Here is a 20801-nt window from a genome sequence, read left to right as displayed (position 1 = left end):
AATTTATATTGTGAGCCCCAGTGGGGACAGTGTTGCTGATATACTGTATGTAAAACGCTGAAGAATATGTTGGTGCTATTGTGACGCCCCTGTACCCTCTTTATCTTTTGGTACAGGACTCAATCCCTCATGGTTCCGGGTTCCCAACCTATGGTACTGCTTCCATCCGCATACAAATCCCAACCACGCCTCGCACCACACCTGTCAGACACAGCAGTGGGCTGCCTAGCTGGAATAGGGCTGCCCACCTAGGGGTTGGGGTAGGTTGTTGGGAGGGAAGTGAGCAGAGAACAGGGTTAGCCCTCAAGAAGTGAGGAGCTGAGGAGTAGTGGCTCCCTGTGGGTAGTTAGTTGGGTCGCAGACGGTGGTGTGGCCCACCGGAGGAGTCGGAGACCCGGTCGCAGGGTATTGAGGCTGGGTGCCTGACCCGGTCTTAGAGGATGGACAGCATCTCAAGCCGAATAACCGATCCGGGACCAAAAACACGGCGGGGTACAGGACCCTAGGTCAGGGAGTAGCTTCAGGCGACCCGGCAATTACCTTGTGGAGGATAGTGTCTTCATGTACTGTCCCCAAGAAGCTCAGAGATCGAGGGCACTAGCGCAACGAGGGGGATAGGGCTTTCCAATCCATGCAGCCTGCAAAAATCCCAAGCGTGAGCCCCTTAGAGCACAGCTCCACTACCACGAAGGAGGGAGCGGGACCCGGACAGCTGAACGCCAATGGGCCACCAGAACAATCCAAAATTAGTGCACGGAGAAAGGCTCCGGACCATCCGGCAGTACCAGAGGGGATGGACACCCGGACGAGCTCCCCCAAGAGGGCAGTGGTACCAAGAGACTTGGTTTACCTTGGTGTCTTAGTCTATTTTGCGGTCACTTTCCTATCAAATCTACCTGAGTGAGTACACAGCCATCTCCCCTGCTTCCGATCTGCACCACGCTCCCCTACACCTCTCCATCATGAGTCCAAGGGCCTCCCCTACCCGTGGAGGGAACGACATCTGGCTGCCCCACTTCATGTACCCCGGGTACTCCCATCGTCAGCGGCGGTACTCTCCCCTTACCGCGCACCACGGGTGGCGTCACAAACTCTACTCCCCTGTAAATACTCCCTTCCCATTTGAAGTGGCAGCGAGCCCCTGGGTCCGGAGACCCTCGAGCCACGACACCTCGGATCCGAGCGGTTTGACCGCTGCAGGGGCAGCACACTGTATAAAAATAAAGATTAACGGTTCTTAGTGGCCAACACTGACAAAGTTCTTACTCTGGAGGGGCGTAGCTAAGCGACTACCTGGAGCCTCTGGTGGGGAGGATAGGCTGGGCAGCATGTAGTCACCAGGTACCATCCACAGGGCATTCTCCAGATCTGTGGCAGCTGACCGATAAGTCAAGGCAGACATATGAACTACAGAGGGCACAGGCAGAGATGGAGTCAGACAGTCCGAGGTTGCGGTAGGCAGCACCGGATCTCAAGATATACCGTAGTTGGTGTCAGGAGCAGAGAGATCAGGATATATAGGCACACAAACTAGGTTGGTATTTGGAGAGACAAACAGAAATGCAGCCAGGCATAGAACAAGACAAGCTTACTTGCACCAAAGTGGCGGCAAACTGTGACAGATGGAGTTGCCTTACAAATCCACCATTGACAGCGGATTGGGCGGAGGAGCAACATTCCTGTAAGGGGTGGACGGATCCCTTACACGGAGGCGCAGTTTTCCCCCCCTGAAGATACCCCACGCTGGGGAAGTTAAAAATGTTAATTGTGTTTTACAGTGTTTTACGGGTTTCCTCTCCCTAGATGTCAGGGTGGGACGGCTGTCCCCATAGGAACAGTACAGGAGAGAGGAGAAGCCGGACGGTCTAGGGGGAGGGTGAGAGGTTGCTAGAGTGAGAAGTCAGTTTCTGCTGGGACGGGGGAGAAGAAGCAACGGGGGCAGAGTGTGGGAGCTATGGTGGCAGATAGCAAAAGAAAGGAAAAGGAAAGTGACCGGATCGGGAACCAGCAGTGTACGGGTGGGACCTGAAGAGGCCTAGTTGGTGAAGCAGAAGTGTGTGGGTCAATTCTGCAGTAGCTGGAGTGTGAGCCTAGGTGAAGAAAACTAGAGTAGCCGGGCAAGGACCCTGAAAAGAGAAGACAGGAACAGTGTCCCCGGCAGGAATTGTGATTTGACGCTACAAGATTTGTGCATTGAGCCTGTTGTGAGGATACGTGTAATAAAATGCCTTTTGGTTCAACTGATGCCTGCCTGCGGAATTTTCCTGAGTCTGTCAGCATGCTCCCTTCATCCACACTCTGCCCCACCAAACATTCCCCTGTCCCAATAGTGACGGCGGGGCCGGGGGTTAGCCTGTCACCCAAAGGGGCCACAACTACACCCCCCGAGGCACCCCCGGCACCCCGTTACAAGTGGCGTAGTCGGCAGGATGCGGACTATCTGCGGAGGGTCCCGACCCAAGAATGGGAAGACCAAGTGGTGCCTAAGGCGTTTGACCAGTCGCAAGACGGCGCTAAGATGGCCGCCGTCTTCACGAACACAGGGAGCGCGCGGAAAATTGGCGCCAAACGAAAAACCCTGAGCTGGCCGGCGAAGAAAAAGAAGTGCAGAGTGCGCCGCCCAAAGAGGGGAGGTACTGGCCCCAAGATTCTGATGAAGACTAGAGACGCGGGCGGCGCTACAGAGAAAAAGAGGCGTCGCCTATGCTGGGTTGACCTGGTGAGTGAGGCTAGGGGTGGAGTGTATCCAAGAGCGGGAAAAGAAGGCGCGCCTCCACCTTCCCCGGTGCCATTACAGGAAGAGCCGCAGGAGACGCCAACTCAACAGCTGGCTCCAAGTGAGATGGAGACGCAGACAAAGCAGCGAGCTGCAGCGGGCGCGCTGGTGACAACCAGCCTGGGCAGAGGACGCCCGAGGCAGAGGGTAGCCGAGGAGGCGCTTACCGTAAAGTTACCGGCTGTGCCAGGAGGTCCGCAGCTGCCCGCAAAAGTTACGTGGGTCACTTCGTGGGATGCCGTGACCGGAGAAACATCCACGGAAGTCCGGGCCACTTACAAGACGCAACTGCAGCCGGGAAGCGAGACACTGGCAACACCCCTCCAGAGTCCGGAGGTGGTTACGCCAGTCAAGGTAGGACCTCCAGCCCCCACAGAAGTTCTGGCCCCGGGAGAGCAACATGCCCCGGAGTTTGAAGAAGATGAGTGGGGATTTTTCTGGGAACCGGTGAAGCCGGCGCTCCTAACCCGACGACAGTCCCCGCCGCCTGAGATAGATCCGGTGCAAGAAAGGCTTCTGGCCGAGACCGTGGCCAGGGAGATGATGGCCGGACCCCTTAGTGAAGAATTTGACCGGCAGTGTAGCATTGGCACCGTGGTCAAATTTAATCAGGCCGAGGGATACGGGTTCATAGAAGACGATGAGACCGGGGATCATTTTTTTTTTATAATCGGGTCAATCTGGACATTGAGGGGTTACCCCAACGTCTCCATACCCTGTACCCGGGGGAGAAAGTGAAGTTCCGGAGAGAAGTAGGATGCCGGGGCCTATTTGCAGTGGGGGTGACCCGGATGCCCACTGTCCAAGAGGCCGCACAGTGGCAACAGGAGATCGAGTGGTAGGAATGTCAGTACCGGAGACGTATGCAGCAGAGACCGGTGCTGGCTGAAGTCTGTCGACCAAGAAACACCCTGGCGGTGTCGCCAGAAGTAGTTACAGGACCGGTAGCCGAGCTGGAAAAGGGAACACCGGCGGTATTGGCGATTCGCCAGAGTATGGTGACGCACCCGGTGGTCGTTGTTGGTAGTCCCCAGCCGTCCCGTCCAGCTACACCGTCACCCCCGTCGGGGGCCGAGGAGCCGAAACCGGAGGCAGAGGAATCAGAGTCACCGGCCGATTATGAACCGTTCCGAAGGCTGCGCCGCTTGCCCGGCCAATCCCTCTCCGATTATGTGAGGGCCCAGCGGGCTGAATGGCTGCGCGCCTACCACCCCGCATGAACCATAGCGATTGGAGGTGATGGACATATCTGTGTTGAGAACCGGTATTGTTGGAAGAACCGGTGAAGATTTATAGTTGCAGCAACGTTCAAGCTACCGAGCCCGGAAGGAGCCTGATGCCGGACTGTGCAAGGACTCCCTCCGTGATTGTGACGGAGATTTTTATTGTCTGTTGCTTCTTGCCTACAAATATCGGGAGTGCTGGGAGAGCCTCCGGGCAGAAGACCAGCCAAGACCGGGAGCGCCTGTTGAGGGCCTCTGGGCAAACATGCAACAAAGACCGGGAGCTCCCTTGGAGGGACTCCGGGCGCCGGACTTGTGTGCCCATTGGTTGTGTTTTTACATGAAGGTTTTAAAGTTTTATAAAGAGATTGCCTTGCTGGTTAGGATTTTGTCTTACAGATGCGAGCCTTGCCGGGAGGCTAAGGCAAAAAGAGGGGAGGAACGTAAGGGGTGGACGGATCCCTTACACGGAGGCGCAGTTTTCCCCCCCTGAAGATACCCCATGCTGGGGAAGTTAAAAATGTTAATTGTGTTTTACAGTGTTTTACGGGTTTCCTCTCCCTAGATGTCAGGGTGGGACGGCTGTCCCCATAGGAACAGTACAGGAGAGAGGAGGAGCCGGACGGTCTAGGGGGAGGGTGAGAGGTTGCTAGAGTGAGAAGTCAGTTTCTGCTGGGACGGGGGAGAAGCAACGGGGGCAGAGTGTGGGAGCTATGGTGGCAGATAGCAAAAGAAAGGAAAAGGAAAGTGACCGGATCGGGAACCAGCAGTGTACGGGTGGGACCTGAAGAGGCCTTGTTGGTGAAGCAGAAGTGTGTGGGTCAATTCTGCAGTAGCCGGAGTGTGAGCCTAGGTGAAGAAAACTAGAGTAGCCGGGCAAGGCCCCTGAAAAGAGAAGACAGGAACAGTGTCCCCGGCAGGAATTGTGATTTGACGCTACAAGATTTGTGCATTGAGCCTGTTGTGAGGATACGTGTAATAAAATGCCTTTTGGTTCAACTGATGCCTGCCTGCGGAATTTTCCTGAGTCTGTCAGCGTGCTCCCTTCATCCACACTCTGCCCCACCAAACATTCCCCTGTCCCAATAGTGACGGCAGGGCCGGGGGTTAGCCTGTCACCCAAAGGGGCCACGACTACACCCCCCGAGGTACCCCCGGCACCCCGTTACACTCCTGCAGAGTCTTACCAGTCCTTACAGCTAGGTTTAGATTCTCCAGCAACAGGAGGATGTAGCAGTGCTGGATCTGTTGCCTTGAGCAACCCATGAGTCAATCTGACACTAGGAGGAGCAGAGTGGCGTTTACCAACCATTCGAGTCTCTCCCTCTCTCTCCCTCTCTCTCCCTCTCTCTCCCTCTCTCTCCATATATTGCCCCGGATTCCGGATCGGATCTCGGACTTCCTTGTTGACCCGCCACTGATCCGCCGGAACCGGATTATTAGCAATCCGCTCAACCCTAGTCCACCTACACCCCACCTACTGTCTCCTCCCCATAATCCTATAGAATGTAAGCCCGCAAGGGCAGGGCCCTCTTCCCTCTGTACTAGTCTGTCTACTGTAACTTGTACATGCATTTTGTATGTAACCCCCTTCTCATGTACAGCACCATGGAATCAATGGTGCTCTATAAATAAATAATAATAATAATAATAACCCTAGTCAAGAGAGATACTGGAATTGTTTTGCGAATTCTTGTATGGACACCTACAATGGCCACATGGTAGCAAAAAAACAAAAAAAAAAAAATGTTCCTCAGACATTTATGATATAGCCATAGGAAACTGCATAAATATCCAGTAAATTAGGATCCCATCTCAAGATCGGGCCACCTTTCTGAGCTGGCAGGAATGGGGCTCCAATGCAAAGGAATTAAAAAGTGTTGTCTCGTGGTATAATTGGTACATCTTCAAAGTGCTGGTAAAAGCAAGGAACTCTGCAATTTACCGCTTATTAACGATCCTCTCCATTCTCAACAATGGATGGATCTTTAATTCTAAAGTTTACAGCTTGTTGTCAAGATTACAGACACCTCAGTGATGTCCGGTTTCCTAGACAATAGAAAACACTTGCAAGCTGTTAGCTATACTGCTTGCAAATATTGCTCTGTATCCGGCCAGCTTCAGTGCCTCTGCCCTGCTCTGATGCTGGAGAGGCAAGGCTCACACTGCCAGAAGCCTCAAATATAGTGCAGGGTTCAGGCCAGCTGCTCAGCCATGCCTAAACTGTCAATCATCAGGAATTGTGATGGGTGGACTCACAGATAACCAGGACCGGCGGGTCTAACCAGATTAAAAAAAAAACAAAAAACATGTCTGGCCTGGAATTGATCACGGATATATGGCCAGATGCCGGTCCCCATGTAAGGGCCAGAATCCGGCGCTTAAAGATGGTGGTAGAAGGGATAGGGGGATTGTAGCAGGCGCGCTTTACTTGCTGATTCTCCAGCGTTACTGTAACTGCTTCTGCGTCCGCTCACTCTTCTTCTGGGGCCGCTCATTATTGCTCATTCATATTTACTGCATCCCCCGCCCACTGTCAGTCCCTGTGTCTGTGATTGGTTGTCACTCAGGCTGGGTGGGGTGACTGACTGCAGAGTGTCGGACTGCAACCAATCACAGACCCTGTCTGCGGGTGCCTATCGTTGTATAAAACTAAATAAACATTGTCGTAGGGTCCCCCCATATTATAATACCACCACAAATAAAGCATACAGCTACAGGCTGCAAGCTCCAGCCGTGCGCTTATCTTGGCTGTGTATCAAAATCAGAGGAACCACATACTGCTTTTTTATTATTTAAATAAATAATTTAAAATAAAAAAAAAAAAAAAAAAAAAAACGGCATTCGGTCCCCCCCCAATTTTGATACCCAGCCATGATAAAGCCAACAGCTGCGGGCTGGTATTCTCAGGCTTGGGAAACCTATGGTTATTCGGTCCCCAGCCTAAAAATAGCAGACTGCAACCACCCAGGATTGTCACATCCATTATATATGACAATCCTGGTACTTTACCCGACCCTTCCCAATTGCCCTGGTGCGGCTGAAATCAGGGTAATAAGGGATTAATAACAGCCCACAGCTACCACTAAGCCCTAGATTAATAATAGAAGGCATCTATGAGACCCCTTATCACTAATCTGTAAGTGAAAAGATATAAAGATAATCAACCAAAAATCCCTTATTTGTCATAAAATACAAAAAAAACACAATGTCACCAATTTATAATTAAAAAAAAACAAAACGCATGCGGTTCCTCTTATTTTGATTCACAGCTAAGATAAAGGCACAGTCTGTAGCTGTATGCTTTATCTGTGCTGGGTATCATAATATGGGGGGGGGCCATAAGCCAATTTTTTTTATTTAGTTTTATACCACAATAGTGACCCACAGACATGATCTGTGATTGGTTGTAGTCAGACACGCTGTCACACAGGCTGGGGGCACATCTTACTGCAACCAATCACAGACTCCAGAACCGCCAGCGGGCGGGGAAGCAGTGAATATGGATGAGCAATAATGAGAGGACCCGGAAGAAAAGTGAGCAGCCATGAGAACAGTTACAGCCACGCCAGAGACTCGTTAAGTATAACGTACTTGCTAGAGTCTTACTTTCTTTATTTTTCCTTTATTTATTTTTTATTATTTCCCCAAGTTGCCGGATCTGGATCATTAGCTGGAATTTCCTGAGAACTCCAGGCCAGGCACCCGGATACTTTTGAAATCACACGGCTCAGGACTTTTACAGTCCGGGTCCACCCATCACTAATCAGGAATACTCTGCCACCGTCAAACAGGAAGAAGGCTTTCCTAAAGACCAAAAGCTAGACAAGCCCTTTAAAAGAACATCACATTTGTGGCCACCTCTCCAGTGACAGGGATGTACGACAGGGGCACATACTCAAGATACATTATAGGCTAGTCCCAGTGGTGGAGCCAGGCTCTATCGGACATTTATTACATATAAAATACACTCCTCAACATTAAAATTAAACATCAAGAAAGAAAAGTTGTGGAATTATGGAAATCACAGAATGTTAATGATTTGATAGGATGTAAAAATAAAAAAAAAAATCCAAAACATCTCCATTTATCTAATATCGAGAATGAGTGCTGGGTGGTTCCTGGGACATATTAGGCCGAGGCCACATGGCGATTACTGCGTGTCTTCGCATCACACTCGGCTTACGCTCGCAGCACAGCGGGAGCAGAGTGTCATGCAAGGGTCATTGCGACTGTGGTCCGATCGTGCGATCAGATCACAGCTGCGGAGCGGAGGGAGGGATTTATCTCCCTCTCTCCTCCATTGCCGGCAATTGCGATTCTCACGCTGCACTCGTGTTACACCGATGTAATGCGAGTGCAGTGCGATGTTTCTCTTGCCCCATAGACTTGGATGGGTGCGAGTGAAACAGGTTCGCATTACAATCGCAGCATGCTGAAACTATTTTCAAGGTCCAATTAGGGTTGAGAAAACAATCGCTCATGGGAGCAGGCACATAGAGTAATATTGTTCCAAGTGGAATGCGACGTGTTATCACATTCCACTCGCACCGTTTTTATCGACGTGTGTCCTAGGCCTTAGAGAACTAGCCATAAAACTGGTTCCACCACCAAACCAATCTTGTCTTGTGGTTTTGACACTTAACTTCTGTTTTTATTTCAAAATAGCACAGAACATCTTTCTTTTTTACCTCTGTACCCATGTTCCACCTTTTGCCAGTGATCGAAGACTAAATTTCCTTCACAATCCAAACCCCACATTTTGGTCTCTAAAGGCTGCTTTACACACAGCGACATCGCTAGCAATGTCGCTCGTGAAAGCACCCGCCCCCGTCGTTTGTGCGTCACGGGCAAATTGCTGCCCGTGGCGCACAATATCGCTAGGCCCCGTCACACGGACTTACCTTCCGAGCGACGTCACTGTGGCCGGCGAACCGCCTCTTTTCTAAAGGGGAGGTTCATGCGGCGTCACAGCGACGTCACACGGCAGGCGCGCAATAGAAGCGGAGGGGCGGAGAGCAGCCGCATGAAAGACATGCCCACCTCATTGCCGGAGGACACAGGTAAGCAGTTGTTAGTCGTTCCCGGGGTGTCACACGTAGCAATGTGTTGTGCCTCAGGAACGACGAACAACCTACGTCTACAACGACCAACGAGATTTTGAAAATGAACGACGTGTCAACAATCAACGATAAGGTGAGTATTTTTGATCGTTAACAGTCGATCAGAGCTGTTACATGCAACAACGTCAGCAACGAATTCTGTGAACCCGACGACATATCGTTAGATATGTCGTTGCGTGTAAAGCCCCCTTTAGACTTTTCTTGTGCTGCACTTTCTCTGGAATGTGATACCCTGGGTAGTAAGAAAATTTCTCAACTTTCAAAGCGTTACACATGCCCTAAAATCATCTCTTAAGTGAAGGTCTATCACATGCCATATTTCACCTCTTTTTCTTTTTACTGCACCTACAATTTTCTTCTCACACTCCTTGGACCCTATGCACTTTGTGTGTTCATATACTGATAATGTAAGGATGTATTTGCTCAAACAGCTTTATGTATATTTTGAATTCTTAATTTTTTTTTTTTATATAAAAAAAATGGCTGGACCATTGTTCAAAATCAGTACTTTTAAGCCTTTGTTCGAATTGTACAGCTTGTAACCTCGAGAGCATGACCCCATGGATTGTGTTTGAATTTTTAATTAGTTTGCTCCTGTGTATTGTCTGATATTGTACAGTATACCCTCTGAATTGGAAAATTCTGAAGAATATGTTGGCAAGGTGAAGAGTATTATTACAATAGTTCTCTAATAGGAAATCTTTTGGAGCATGCTATAATTTGGCAAAAAAAAAAAAAAGTCTCATGTAGTAGTCATATATAGATATCGTAAAAGCCTATTAGCTACCACTGGTGCTGTATATAATAGTAGTTGGCCATGATCAAGTGTCTGGCAAAATCGTCCAGGTCTGTGTGTGTCTACACACCCACCCGTCAGCAGCCAGGAAGTCGGGAGGACAATTTAGAACAGCGCACCGATAACGGAAGTGGAGCTGACTCACCAGCGCATGCAGTAGAGTCAATGGGGGTGAATGAGCATAGGCTGTAGAACACTCTACTACGCACACGCGGGATTTGCCACCTGTGACACTGAGAGGAGGTGACAGGAAGGATAATGCAGCATGGAGGCAGAGATTTCTTACTGGGAAGCAAATGCCCAGTAGCCGAAGCACAATGCCCCATAGCCTGGTAGGCTAATTTGCATATAGCGATCTAATGTAATATTTATTGAACAAGGTAAACAAGTAAAGCCCGCTTTACACGCTGCAATGTATCTTACAATGTGTCGGCGAGGTCACGTCGTAAGTGACGCACATCCGGCATTGTAAAGTACATTGCAGGGTATGACAGGTACGTGCGATTGAACGGTAAAACGTTCATCGCATGCACGTCGTTTATTTCTCATGAATTGAACGTCAGATTGTTCATCTTAACTGGGGTAGCACACATCGCAGTGTGTGACACCCCGGGAACGATGAACAGATCTTACCTGTGTCCTGCGGCTCACGGCCGATAATGCGGAAGGAAGGAGGTGGGCGGGATGTTTACGTCCCGCTCAGCTCCGCCCCTCCGCTTCTATTGGCCGGCTGCCGCGTGATGTCGCTGTGACGCCGAACGTCCCTCCCACTCCAGGAAGTGGACGTTCGCCGCCCATATCGAGGTCGTATGGAAGGTAAGTACGTGTGACGGGGGGGGGGGGGGGGGTTACTCGTATGTGCGGCACATATAACAAATTGAACGTGCCGTACATACGATGGGGGCGGTTACGATCGCATACGATATCGTATGCGAAATCGTAACATGTAAAGCAGGCTTTAGACTACTTTCACCATCCTATTACCTGTATGCCCATAGTAAGAGCTTAAAACGGTTAAAGGGGGTGACAGATTCCCTTTATAAAAAGAAAAGGCTGGAGGTGAGCATAAGAGTTGTCCATGGCAATAGCTATGTGTGGTGCTGACCTAGCAGCTATACCTAGCACACGGTGCCTCAGGGGCAGTAATATGGTTTCCTCTACCACATAAGAAGACACACAACATTCTAACTAGCACATGGTATGTGGGGGCCATTACACAATTTGTGTTAGGTTCTGGGAACATCAACTTTGGGTTTGTACTTTTTCTAATCTCAAGTCAAAATTCCCTATTTGCAAGACTAAACTTGTAAAAACTATTTGCAGATTTATTCTTATTGTTAATGGATTTTTCTCAAGTTGTCTCTTGAGCAACTCACAGCTCTTCAGTCTCCTCGCTTCCTGGTTTCTGGCAGGGCGGGCTCTCCTTCTTGAGTGACAGTTCTGGGGAGTAGTAGAGCTGTAATATTGGTAGAACTATTAAGCTCATGCATATGTCCTCCTGTAACAATTTCAGTGGTTTGTTTTGGAGTCTTCACTGCTCACAATATTTGCACATAAAGATAACAGTTGGTTTGAACAGGCACATGGCTCAAGAAGTGAGAGCCATGACGCTGGGTGCAAGTAAATTTTAATTATAAAGAACTGATATGAACTAGACAGGAGATGAAAGAGAGGGGGAGGGAGGTGAGCAGCTAATTATTATATAGAAATCGTAAGGCTGGAAAGAGGTGGTTGGGATTTTAAGAATTAAAGAGTTATTCCCATCACCAAGATCCAATCCCAATATGTAGTAGGTATAACAATAATATTAGCAAATACCTCCAATTACAAATATAGTATAGTTCTCCTGATATAGCCATGTCTCTTACCTCATGTGCAGGGCATTACAGCTAAGGTATCCATGGTTACGTCCACTCATAGTGGACATAGACAGTCAGTTAGTTGCATATGGTCGTAACCATAGATGCCTAAGCTAAAATGTCCTGCACATGAAGTATGAAACATGGCTATACAACATTTCTAATTGAAGATATTTGATATTTGCTAATATTATTACACCGACTACATAATGGGATAGGAACTTGGAGATGGGAATACCCCTTTACCTATGCACACTGGGCCAGGCTCTGGGCACGGTCTGGTTGTCGATCTCCTTGTAAACCAGCTATACAGTATATCAGATAAAAGCTGTAAGACAATGAAAGCTCAGATCAGTGAGGCGAGAAGTCAAAATGTAAAGGATGATCAGCACTCCACCCTCACTAGTGTGGTGCCCGTGGAATGAAGATCCAAGACAAATCAAAGAAATCCCGGCACTCACTTTCTTTGCAAATTCATTAATTTATTCCAAGCTTCTCTACCTGAACGTTTCAGCTCCCCCCAAGCACTCAACTGCTGTTGAGAAGTCGGGAGGACCTGAAACGTTCAGGTAGTGAAAAGCAGAATAAATGATTTCTCTGTTTTGACAGCGAGGACAGAAGGGCTGTGTATCATTACTAGTGATGGGCGAAACCCCCCCCCCCCTCCCCGATGGTCGGATCGGAAGCCTTGCCCGAACATTTTGTACAGGTCGAGTTCGGGTTCTGAGATAACGCGAACTTGCCTACGTACACCGATCTCGGACTTTACAGTTATGCGATAGCGGGGAGGGGGGGGGGGGGGGTTGTAAAATAAAGAATATAGTTAATAATAAACATTGTCATTATACTTACAGGTCCAGCGAAGCGTCCTGCAGACTGTCTCCCGCCGCTTCTGCTTCCGCGTTCAATCATTGCTGTGCCCCTGGGTAAATACCAGTGCCTAAATTACCTTCCATGACGTCATAGCCATGTGACCAGTCTGGGGTAAATGTTGTACAGACATTGGCTTACAGACTGGTCACATGAGTATGATGTCATCGAAGTTCCTGTTAACTGAACTTTGACTGTCACTATGCGACTGTTGCATCGCATCACCCGACACAGCGCACACTCTCCCAACAGGAGCGGGTCGGCTGCATGTATTTCCGTGCATCTTTATTATAAGAAATCCTTAGTCCGACGTAGTCCACAGGTAGAGCAATGTCAGCTATGCTTCATTACTCTGCACAGACAGCGTCAATACAGAGTGAGAAGCAGAGAGAGCATTGTCAGCTCTACTTCATCACTCTGCACAGACAACCGTCTATACAGAGTGAGAAGCAGAGAGAGCAATGTCGGCTCTGCTTCATCACTCTGCACAGACAACCGTCTATACAGAGTGAGAAGCAGAGAGAGCAATGTCGGCTCTGCTTCATCGCTCTGCACAGACAGCATCTATACAGAGCAAGAAGCAGAGAGAGCATTGTCAGCTCTGCTTCACCACTCTGCACAGCAAGTGTCTATACAGAGTAAGAAGCAGGCTGACACTGAGGCTGGAGTTACAATTGCGTATGGCTTGTGCAGTCTTCCATCAGCATCAGCCTGCACGGACTGACACTCTCCGGACACAAGCGCCTCAGCTACATGGAAATACATTCAGCCGACCGCTCTTATTCGGAGAGTGTGCGGCTTTGCCGGGTGATGCGATGCGACACTCGCACAGTCAAAGTTCAGTTAACAGGACCTTCAATGACGTCATAGCCATGTGACCAGTCTGAAAGCCAATGTCTGCACAACATTCACACCAGACTGGTCACATGGCTATGACGTCATGCAAGGTCCTTTAGTTACTGGTGGTTACTGAGGAGCACAGCAACGATCGTTCGCAGAAGCGGCCAGGAAACAGAGTCTGCAGGATGCGTCGTGGGACCTGTAACTATAATCGGAATGATTTTTTTACAGCCTGTGGACCCGAACTGTAACACAAGTTTCCCAGAAAGCTTGTGTTTAGGATCGTGTGCACGAACACTGTGTTCGGTACGAACCCCGAACTTTACAGTTCGGGTTCGCCCATCACTAGTCATTACATGTGTCACACCAAGAAAGCCAACTCTGACATTCTATGGGGCATTTTCTCTTTCCCCCTTGCATGACGTCTTTTGCTTATGATTGATCAATATTGCACATGGGAGAAAGTTAACGCCCCCCCCCCCCCCTCCGAGAGAATTCTCTGATAACACCCTTTGTGTTGAAAGGGAATTAGCATATACACTTTACAAGCTAATATCTACGCACTTGAGATGAGAAATGTAAAACAATGGTTTATTCAGCTCTGCAGCCATGTTTTTATGATGTGGCCAATTTAACATGCTAAAACTGGTGAAAGGTCTTCTTTAAAGTGAACCTGTCAGATGCAAGATGCACTCAGAAGCACGAGCAGTTCTGGGTGCATATATCAAATCCCTGCCTAACTGTCCCTGTATCTAGTAGCATAGATAAAGGGATCTTCAGCAAAAGTGTTTCTGAAGATTCTTTATAATATGCTACTGAGCGCAGGGACTAGTTGGGCAAGGGTGTTAGTTCCCTTGGCTAGTCGGCCCACATAGCATGTTAGTATGACCACAGGGGCGTGCTAACATGCTAATGAATGCGCAGCATCAGAAACATAGTCGATCTCACCTCTGCTGCCATTGCTGGTTTTCAGCTGAGTGAGCACGATCAAAACGTCCCAAGACTTCCGGTCATGCGCACTATACCAGTTCGAAGCCAGGATGCGTACATCCGGCTTCATAGTACATATGACTGGAAGTCCGGGACTTCTCATCAACTGCACTGAGCCGAAATACAGCGTCTGGAGCGGTGGCAGCAGAGAGCGGTGAGATCGACCATACCTCTGACGCTGAGCATTCATTAGCAAGTTAGCACGCCCAGAGGGGCGTGGTAAAATGCTAGGGGGGGCGACTAGCCAAGGGAAGTAATGCCCTTGCAACTAGTCCCTGGCTTCATTAGCATATGATAAAAGATCTTTAGAAATACTTTTTCTAAAGATCTCTTTATCTATGCTACTATAGGCTGGGAATGTTTGGCAGGGATTAGCAATATGCACCCAGAACTGCTGCTGGTTATGGGTGCATATTAGACCTGACAGGTTCCCCTTAAGGGAAACTTGATAGGAGATTTATGATACCCGAAACACAGGGAGCCTAAGGGCGGCTTTGCACGTTGCGATATTGCACGTGCGATGTCGATGGGGGTCAAATCGATTTTGACGCACATCCGGCGTCGCAGTCGATATCACAACGTGTAAAACCTTTTTGATACGATGAACGAGCGCAAAAGCGTCGTTATCGTATCATCGCTGCAGCCTCCGACAATTCCATAATGCCGGTGCAGCGACAGGTGCGATGTTGTTCCTCGCTCCTGCGGCAGCACACATCGCTGTGTATGAAGCCGCAGGAGCGAGGAACCTCACCTTACCTGCCGCCGGCTGCAATGAGAAGGACGGAGGTGGGCGGGATGTTTACATCCTGCTCATCTCCGCCCCTCCGCTTCAATTGGCCGCCTGCCGTGTGACGTCACTGTGACGCCGCACGACCCGCCCCCTAAGGAAGGAAGCGGGTCGCCGGCCAGAGGGACGTCGCACGGCAGGTATGTGCGTGTAAAGCTGCCGTAGCGATAATAATCGCTACGGCAGCTTTCACTAGATATCGAACGTGCGACGGGGGCGGGACTATCGCTGCAGCATCGGTAACACATTGTTACCGATGTGGCAACGTGCAAAGCCCGCCTAAGGCAGGCACTGGCTGATTGGGAGGATTATGTGTTGAGGGTGATTAGTCCGAGGGGGCTTCTCCTCGCCCCCTTAAACTTTTTTTTTTTATTATGTAAGTGTATAGGAAGAGACCCGTCAGTTTAGTTGAGCTGGGTGGGGAGAAGCCGCCGTGGATGTTCCTCAGATTAGTCACATTGTGCACAGTTCACTTTACAAAGGATGGAAAACCTACAATGATGCTGTAACGTAGACAATTTTTGATTATTTCATACTGTCCATGATTCGGGCAGCATTAATCTACTGTCAGGTTCCCTTTAAATTATACAATAATTTATTCAAAAACATACTGATAGGGAATTTATATTGTGAGCCCCAATGGGGACAGTGGTAATGATGTTTGTACAGCACTGTGGAAATGAATGACGCTACATATGGAAGAAAAATAAAATAAAAAATACGTACCCCAAATAGCGCTGAAAAAAAAAAAAACCAAACATTTCTACTGCATTAAACAAAATACAACTAAGTCAGAGAAAAAGTAAACAGGCAAAAATACAAACATTGGTGTCACCATAGACCTACAGTGATCAATATACAGGTATATAAACATATATGATATTGTCCTTTCGTACTTTACCTGGAAGTATCTGTTATGTTTTTATGTTGTATTTGGCAATTGATTGATTCTTTACCCTTTATGAAACTGTATAGTAGCAAGGGAGATAATGGTCTTATATTAATAAACGAAACAATATTAGATAAAAAAATACTCCCAAAAAAATCAGAACACACTCCATGCTATAATTCAAAAGAAATCGTGGATTCTATTAGATTGTCTATAGGTGAAGTCTGGTCTGTTATCTTTTATTAAAAATTTGGCATGGAGATCTGTCCTATTTTTGGGAGTGTATGACACGATCAGTGGTTTTTTCACCCAAAAACGTACCTTGGGGCAGAAAAATGCCAAAAATACCATGTGTTTGTTTAGAACGCAGGACAACAAAAGCACAAAGAATTGACATGCCGCTTCTTTTTTGTGGAACAAAAACTGCAAGTGAGATGAAAAAAAAAAAAAGGCAAAAAAAGGGCAAAAAGGCAAAAAAACACAACAAAAGGGGGAAAAAAGGCAAAAAAAAAGGCAAACGCAAAAAAAAGGGGGGGGGAAAAGGGGCAAGAAAAACGCAAAAAAAAGGCAAAAAAAAGGCAAAGGCAAGAAAAAAAGGCAAAAATAGGCAAAAAAAAAAAGGCAAAGAAAAAAAAGGCAAAAAGAAAAAAAAGGCAAAGAAAAAAAAGGCAAAGAAAAAAAAGGCAAAGAAAAAAAAGGCAAAGAAAAAAAAGGCAAAGAAAAAAAAGGCAAAGAAAAAAAAGGCAAAGAAAAAAAAAGGCAAAGAAAAAAAAAGGCAACGTGTGCACAGCATTTCTGAATTCTTATAGACTTTGCTGGGAGAAGGAAAGACGTGAACTTTTGGTTAACAAACTGCACCAAATATGCGCACACAACTAAAAGGTGTACACAACTTGTTGACAGACAAATACAGGAAGGAAAATTAAAAAAGTAATGGAAAGTAAAGGAAGAAGGAAATAAAGGCAATAAAATAAGTTACAAAATCCTAAATTGCAGTTCCCAGTGATTATTATTGCCCCCTAGTGTGTTTCATGATCAGATTGCAGCAGGTTGTCAGACGCAGACATCCAGTTCTGCCGGCATTGGTGCTTACCTGATCGGAGGCAGCAGGCCTGTTTTTGTCCTTTGACTTGAAAATCTTACTGAAGAAGTCCATGTTTTCCTCCTGTCACCAATGCAGAAAGCACAGAAGATTGTAAAGTGAAGCAGACTGGGCTGTCACACAGATTGCAGGGGAGAGATCACTGCTCACATTGGTGGTAGGCTACAGCTGGAGGAACACAATACAAACCCCTCCCTCCTGACACACATCCTGCACTGATCATGGCTGCAAATACTGATTCAGCTCAAAGCTACTGCAAGACACAGGAAATTCAGTGATGAAAATGTCAGTGTTTAGACACAAAACACCAAGATGATGCTTCCCGGGAGCGTGAATGCTATAGAAGGAAGCATCGGAAAGTAGCTGGGAATATTGCTCCTACATATTGGGCCACCATCACCTAATCTGCTATGTGCGCACACTGCGGAATTGTTTCTCCAGTGAAAAACGCACCTACCTGCGGGGAAAAAAAGCACCAAAAACATATTTTACCGAGTTTTTGGTGCGGATTTACCGTATTTTTGCCTGTGGTTTTGCTCCTGCGGTTTTTAATATTGTCAATGTCAAAACACAGGGAAAACCACAGAAAAGAAGTGACATGCTGCTTCTTTTTTCTGCAGAAATTCTGCAGCAAAAGCTGTAAGGAAAAAAACTGCATTTTGGATTTCTCATAGACTTTGCTGGGGAAGGACTGCATGAAGTTTGTGAATACAAACCGCACCAATTATGCAGCAAAAACCACAGCAAATCCGCGGCAAGGGCCTAAGGCCTCCTTCACACGTCCATGTTTCTGGTATGTGTGATGTCCGTTTTCACACGTACCGAAGACACGGACACACATAGACCCATTAAAATCATTCGGTTTGTGCACACGAGTTTCACGGTCCGTGGTGAAAGTGTGTGTGTTCTGTGTGCTGTCCCTGTGCTATCCATGTGACATCCAGATAGCACACCATCAGCATGAGCTGGTATACTTACCCATCTCCAGCACTGCTGTCACACTTGCTTCCGGGTCCGTGGTGAGTACAGTGAATATTCATGAGGCATAATGAGCGGGATCCGGAAGTAACAGCAGAGGCGGAGACAGGTAAGTATATAAATTCTTTATTTTTATGTGACCTGTGTTTTCTACGGTACGTGTCAAACAGATCACATCAGTGTGTGGTTCGTGTGACACCCGTGCTGCCTAAGAAAAACAGACATGTCGCCGTATGGTGCACACGGACACGACTCTGCACATGTCCGTGGGAAAACACACATTTTGGTGCAATTTTTAACAATTTTCCAGTGTGAAAATGTAAATCAGGGGGGAAAACAAACGTTTTGTGGTTAAAATGTAATTAATTTTTCTTTAGTGCACAATGGTATAAAATTGTGTGACATACCTCTGGTGTCAATATGATCACTGCACCCCTATATAAATTCCTTGAGAGGTGTATTTTGCAAAGTGGGGGTCACTTGTGCAGGGGATTTCTGCTGTTCTGGTGTGACGCCCTGGACTAGTCAGGTCGCCCAAGTTAGTCCCATGCACACACATTCCCCCCTAAAAAGGTGACAGCAGCCAAACTTCAAATCCCTTGTCACCACCCTCCAGGTTTGATGTCCACACCAGGGGGGCGGAGTGTGACGCCCTGGGCAAGCCAGGGGTCACAGGTCATGACACCACCACACCCTACACCCCGGATAGGTACACCAAAGCTACACAAAAATCCTTGTTGCCTTCCTCCAGGGGCTGATGTCCACACCAGGGGGTGGGCCAGGCGGTTGGCTCCGCCCACCGAGGAGTTCACAGCCCTGGAGGCGGGAAAACCAGGCAGTTAAGCTAGGGAAGTGAAGGAGTGAGGAGAACAGTTAGTGAAGTTGAAGTGAAGTGGTAAAAGAGCAAGAGAGAGGAGTAAAAGTGAAAGAGAAAGTGACAGTTGAGAAAGCCTGAAGTTGGTCCGGGTGTGTGCCCCGGACTGAGACAGCAAGGTCAGCAGACGGCGGTGACTGTCGGCAGGAGAGGCTACTTGGAGGTTGCCGAAAGGACCGTGGACGGGTGGTGGCCCGGCGGTACCGGAGCGGTATACGAAGAGAAGCCAGCACCATTGGCAGGGGCCTTTCGGATCCCGGCAAGGCTAGGAGTCACCGTGAATTTGCCAAATCAGTCAGTGAAGGGGACCTCCTGGGTCTCCCAACAGCTAAGTCCCGATTGAAGGCAACAGTCCAACCGTTAGAGAGAGACACCGCCACCGCCAGGGCACCAGTTTCTCAGGGCCAGCGCCTGCGGGCAAAGAGGGGCTCCTCCGGCCCATATCCAAGCCGGGGAGCGGGTTACCGGTGGGAACCCATCGCTACCAACATAGACTTAGGTGCAGGAAAAGGGACCGTCACCGTCAACTACCGGGAAAAAGCAACAGCAGCCGTCCGTGGGAACCGTCTTTCCAGCTGTGTGTTTTACCGAGAACTGTGTCACCGTCTCAGGCCCCCTTCACACGTCCGTGATACACGTGCGTGTTTGGTCCGTTTCCGTATATACCGGAGACACGGCCAAACATGCACCAATGTTAATCTATGATTGTGGTCACACGTGCGTTATTTCATTATGTCCGTGTGTGCGTGTCCGTGATCCGTATGTGTTTGCGTTTTGCACGGATGCATGTCCGTTATCTGCACGGAGCACGCACACGTGGACACAATGAAAGTCTATGGGTATGTGCACACACGTTAGTAAACACGTATGCATCTACCTATAGTCCGTGTCCGTTTGGTGTTTTTATTTCTAGTGATGTCGGCTATTCTTTCTATTTCTGTGTATGTCGGTCAATCTCCCTGAGTCCGTCGGTCGGTCTCTCTGTCGGTCTCTCTGTCCCTCTCTCACAGTCTGTCGGTCAGTTTCCCCCCCTCTCTCATACTTACCGTTCCCCGATCACCGGCGCGGCGCAGCACGGCATTCACACTGCTGCGGCGGCTTTTACTATTTTGAAAAAGCCGGCCGCTCATTAAACAATCTCCTATTCCCTGCTTTCCCCGCCCACCGGCGCCTATGATTGGTTGCAGTGAGACACGCCCCCACACTGAGTGACAGGTGCCTCACTGCACCCAATCACAGCAGCCGGTGGGCGGGTCTATACTGTGCAGTAAAATAAATAAATAAATAATTAAAAAAAAACGGCGTGCGGTCCCCCCCAATTTTAATGCCAGCCAGATAAAGCCATACGGCTGAAGGCTGGTATTCTCAGGATGGGGAGCTCCACGTTATGGGGAGCCCCCCACCCTAACAATATCAGTCAGCAGCCGCCCAGAATTGCCGCATACATTAGATGCGACAGTTCTGGGGCTGTACCCGGCTCTTCCCGATTTGCCCTGGTGCTTTGGCAAATCGGGGTAATAAGGAGTTAATGGCAGCCCATAGCTGCCACTAAATCCTAGATTAATCATGTCAGGCGTCTATGAGACACCCTCCATGATTAACCTGTAAGTTACAGTAAATAAACACACACACCTGAAAAAATCCTTTAATAGTGTCACTCAGTGTGGGGGCGTGTCTCACTGCAACCAATCATA

At 48.4% G+C, this 20801-nt stretch overlaps 1 protein-coding gene across 1 annotated transcript in view; it reads right to left on the bottom strand.

The window, feature by feature from the left end:
• LOC142255977 (putative oxidoreductase YteT) overlaps window positions 1-17418 on the bottom strand; it is a 198269-nt gene extending 180851 nt beyond the window's left edge. Inside the window, exon 1 of the mRNA XM_075327445.1 lies at window positions 17247-17418. Coding sequence (XP_075183560.1) covers window positions 17247-17309 — 63 coding nt within the window. The 5' untranslated portion in view covers window positions 17310-17418. The remainder of the gene's footprint in view (window positions 1-17246) is intronic.
• Between the last annotated feature and the right edge of the window lie 3383 nt (window positions 17419-20801).

The sequence above is a fragment of the Anomaloglossus baeobatrachus genome, chromosome 11, assembly GCF_048569485.1.
Source record: "Anomaloglossus baeobatrachus isolate aAnoBae1 chromosome 11, aAnoBae1.hap1, whole genome shotgun sequence".
Lineage (NCBI taxonomy): Eukaryota > Metazoa > Chordata > Amphibia > Anura > Aromobatidae > Anomaloglossus > Anomaloglossus baeobatrachus.
The sequence above is the reverse complement of the archived record's forward strand: the minus strand, read 5'-3'. Positions and strand labels throughout refer to the sequence as shown.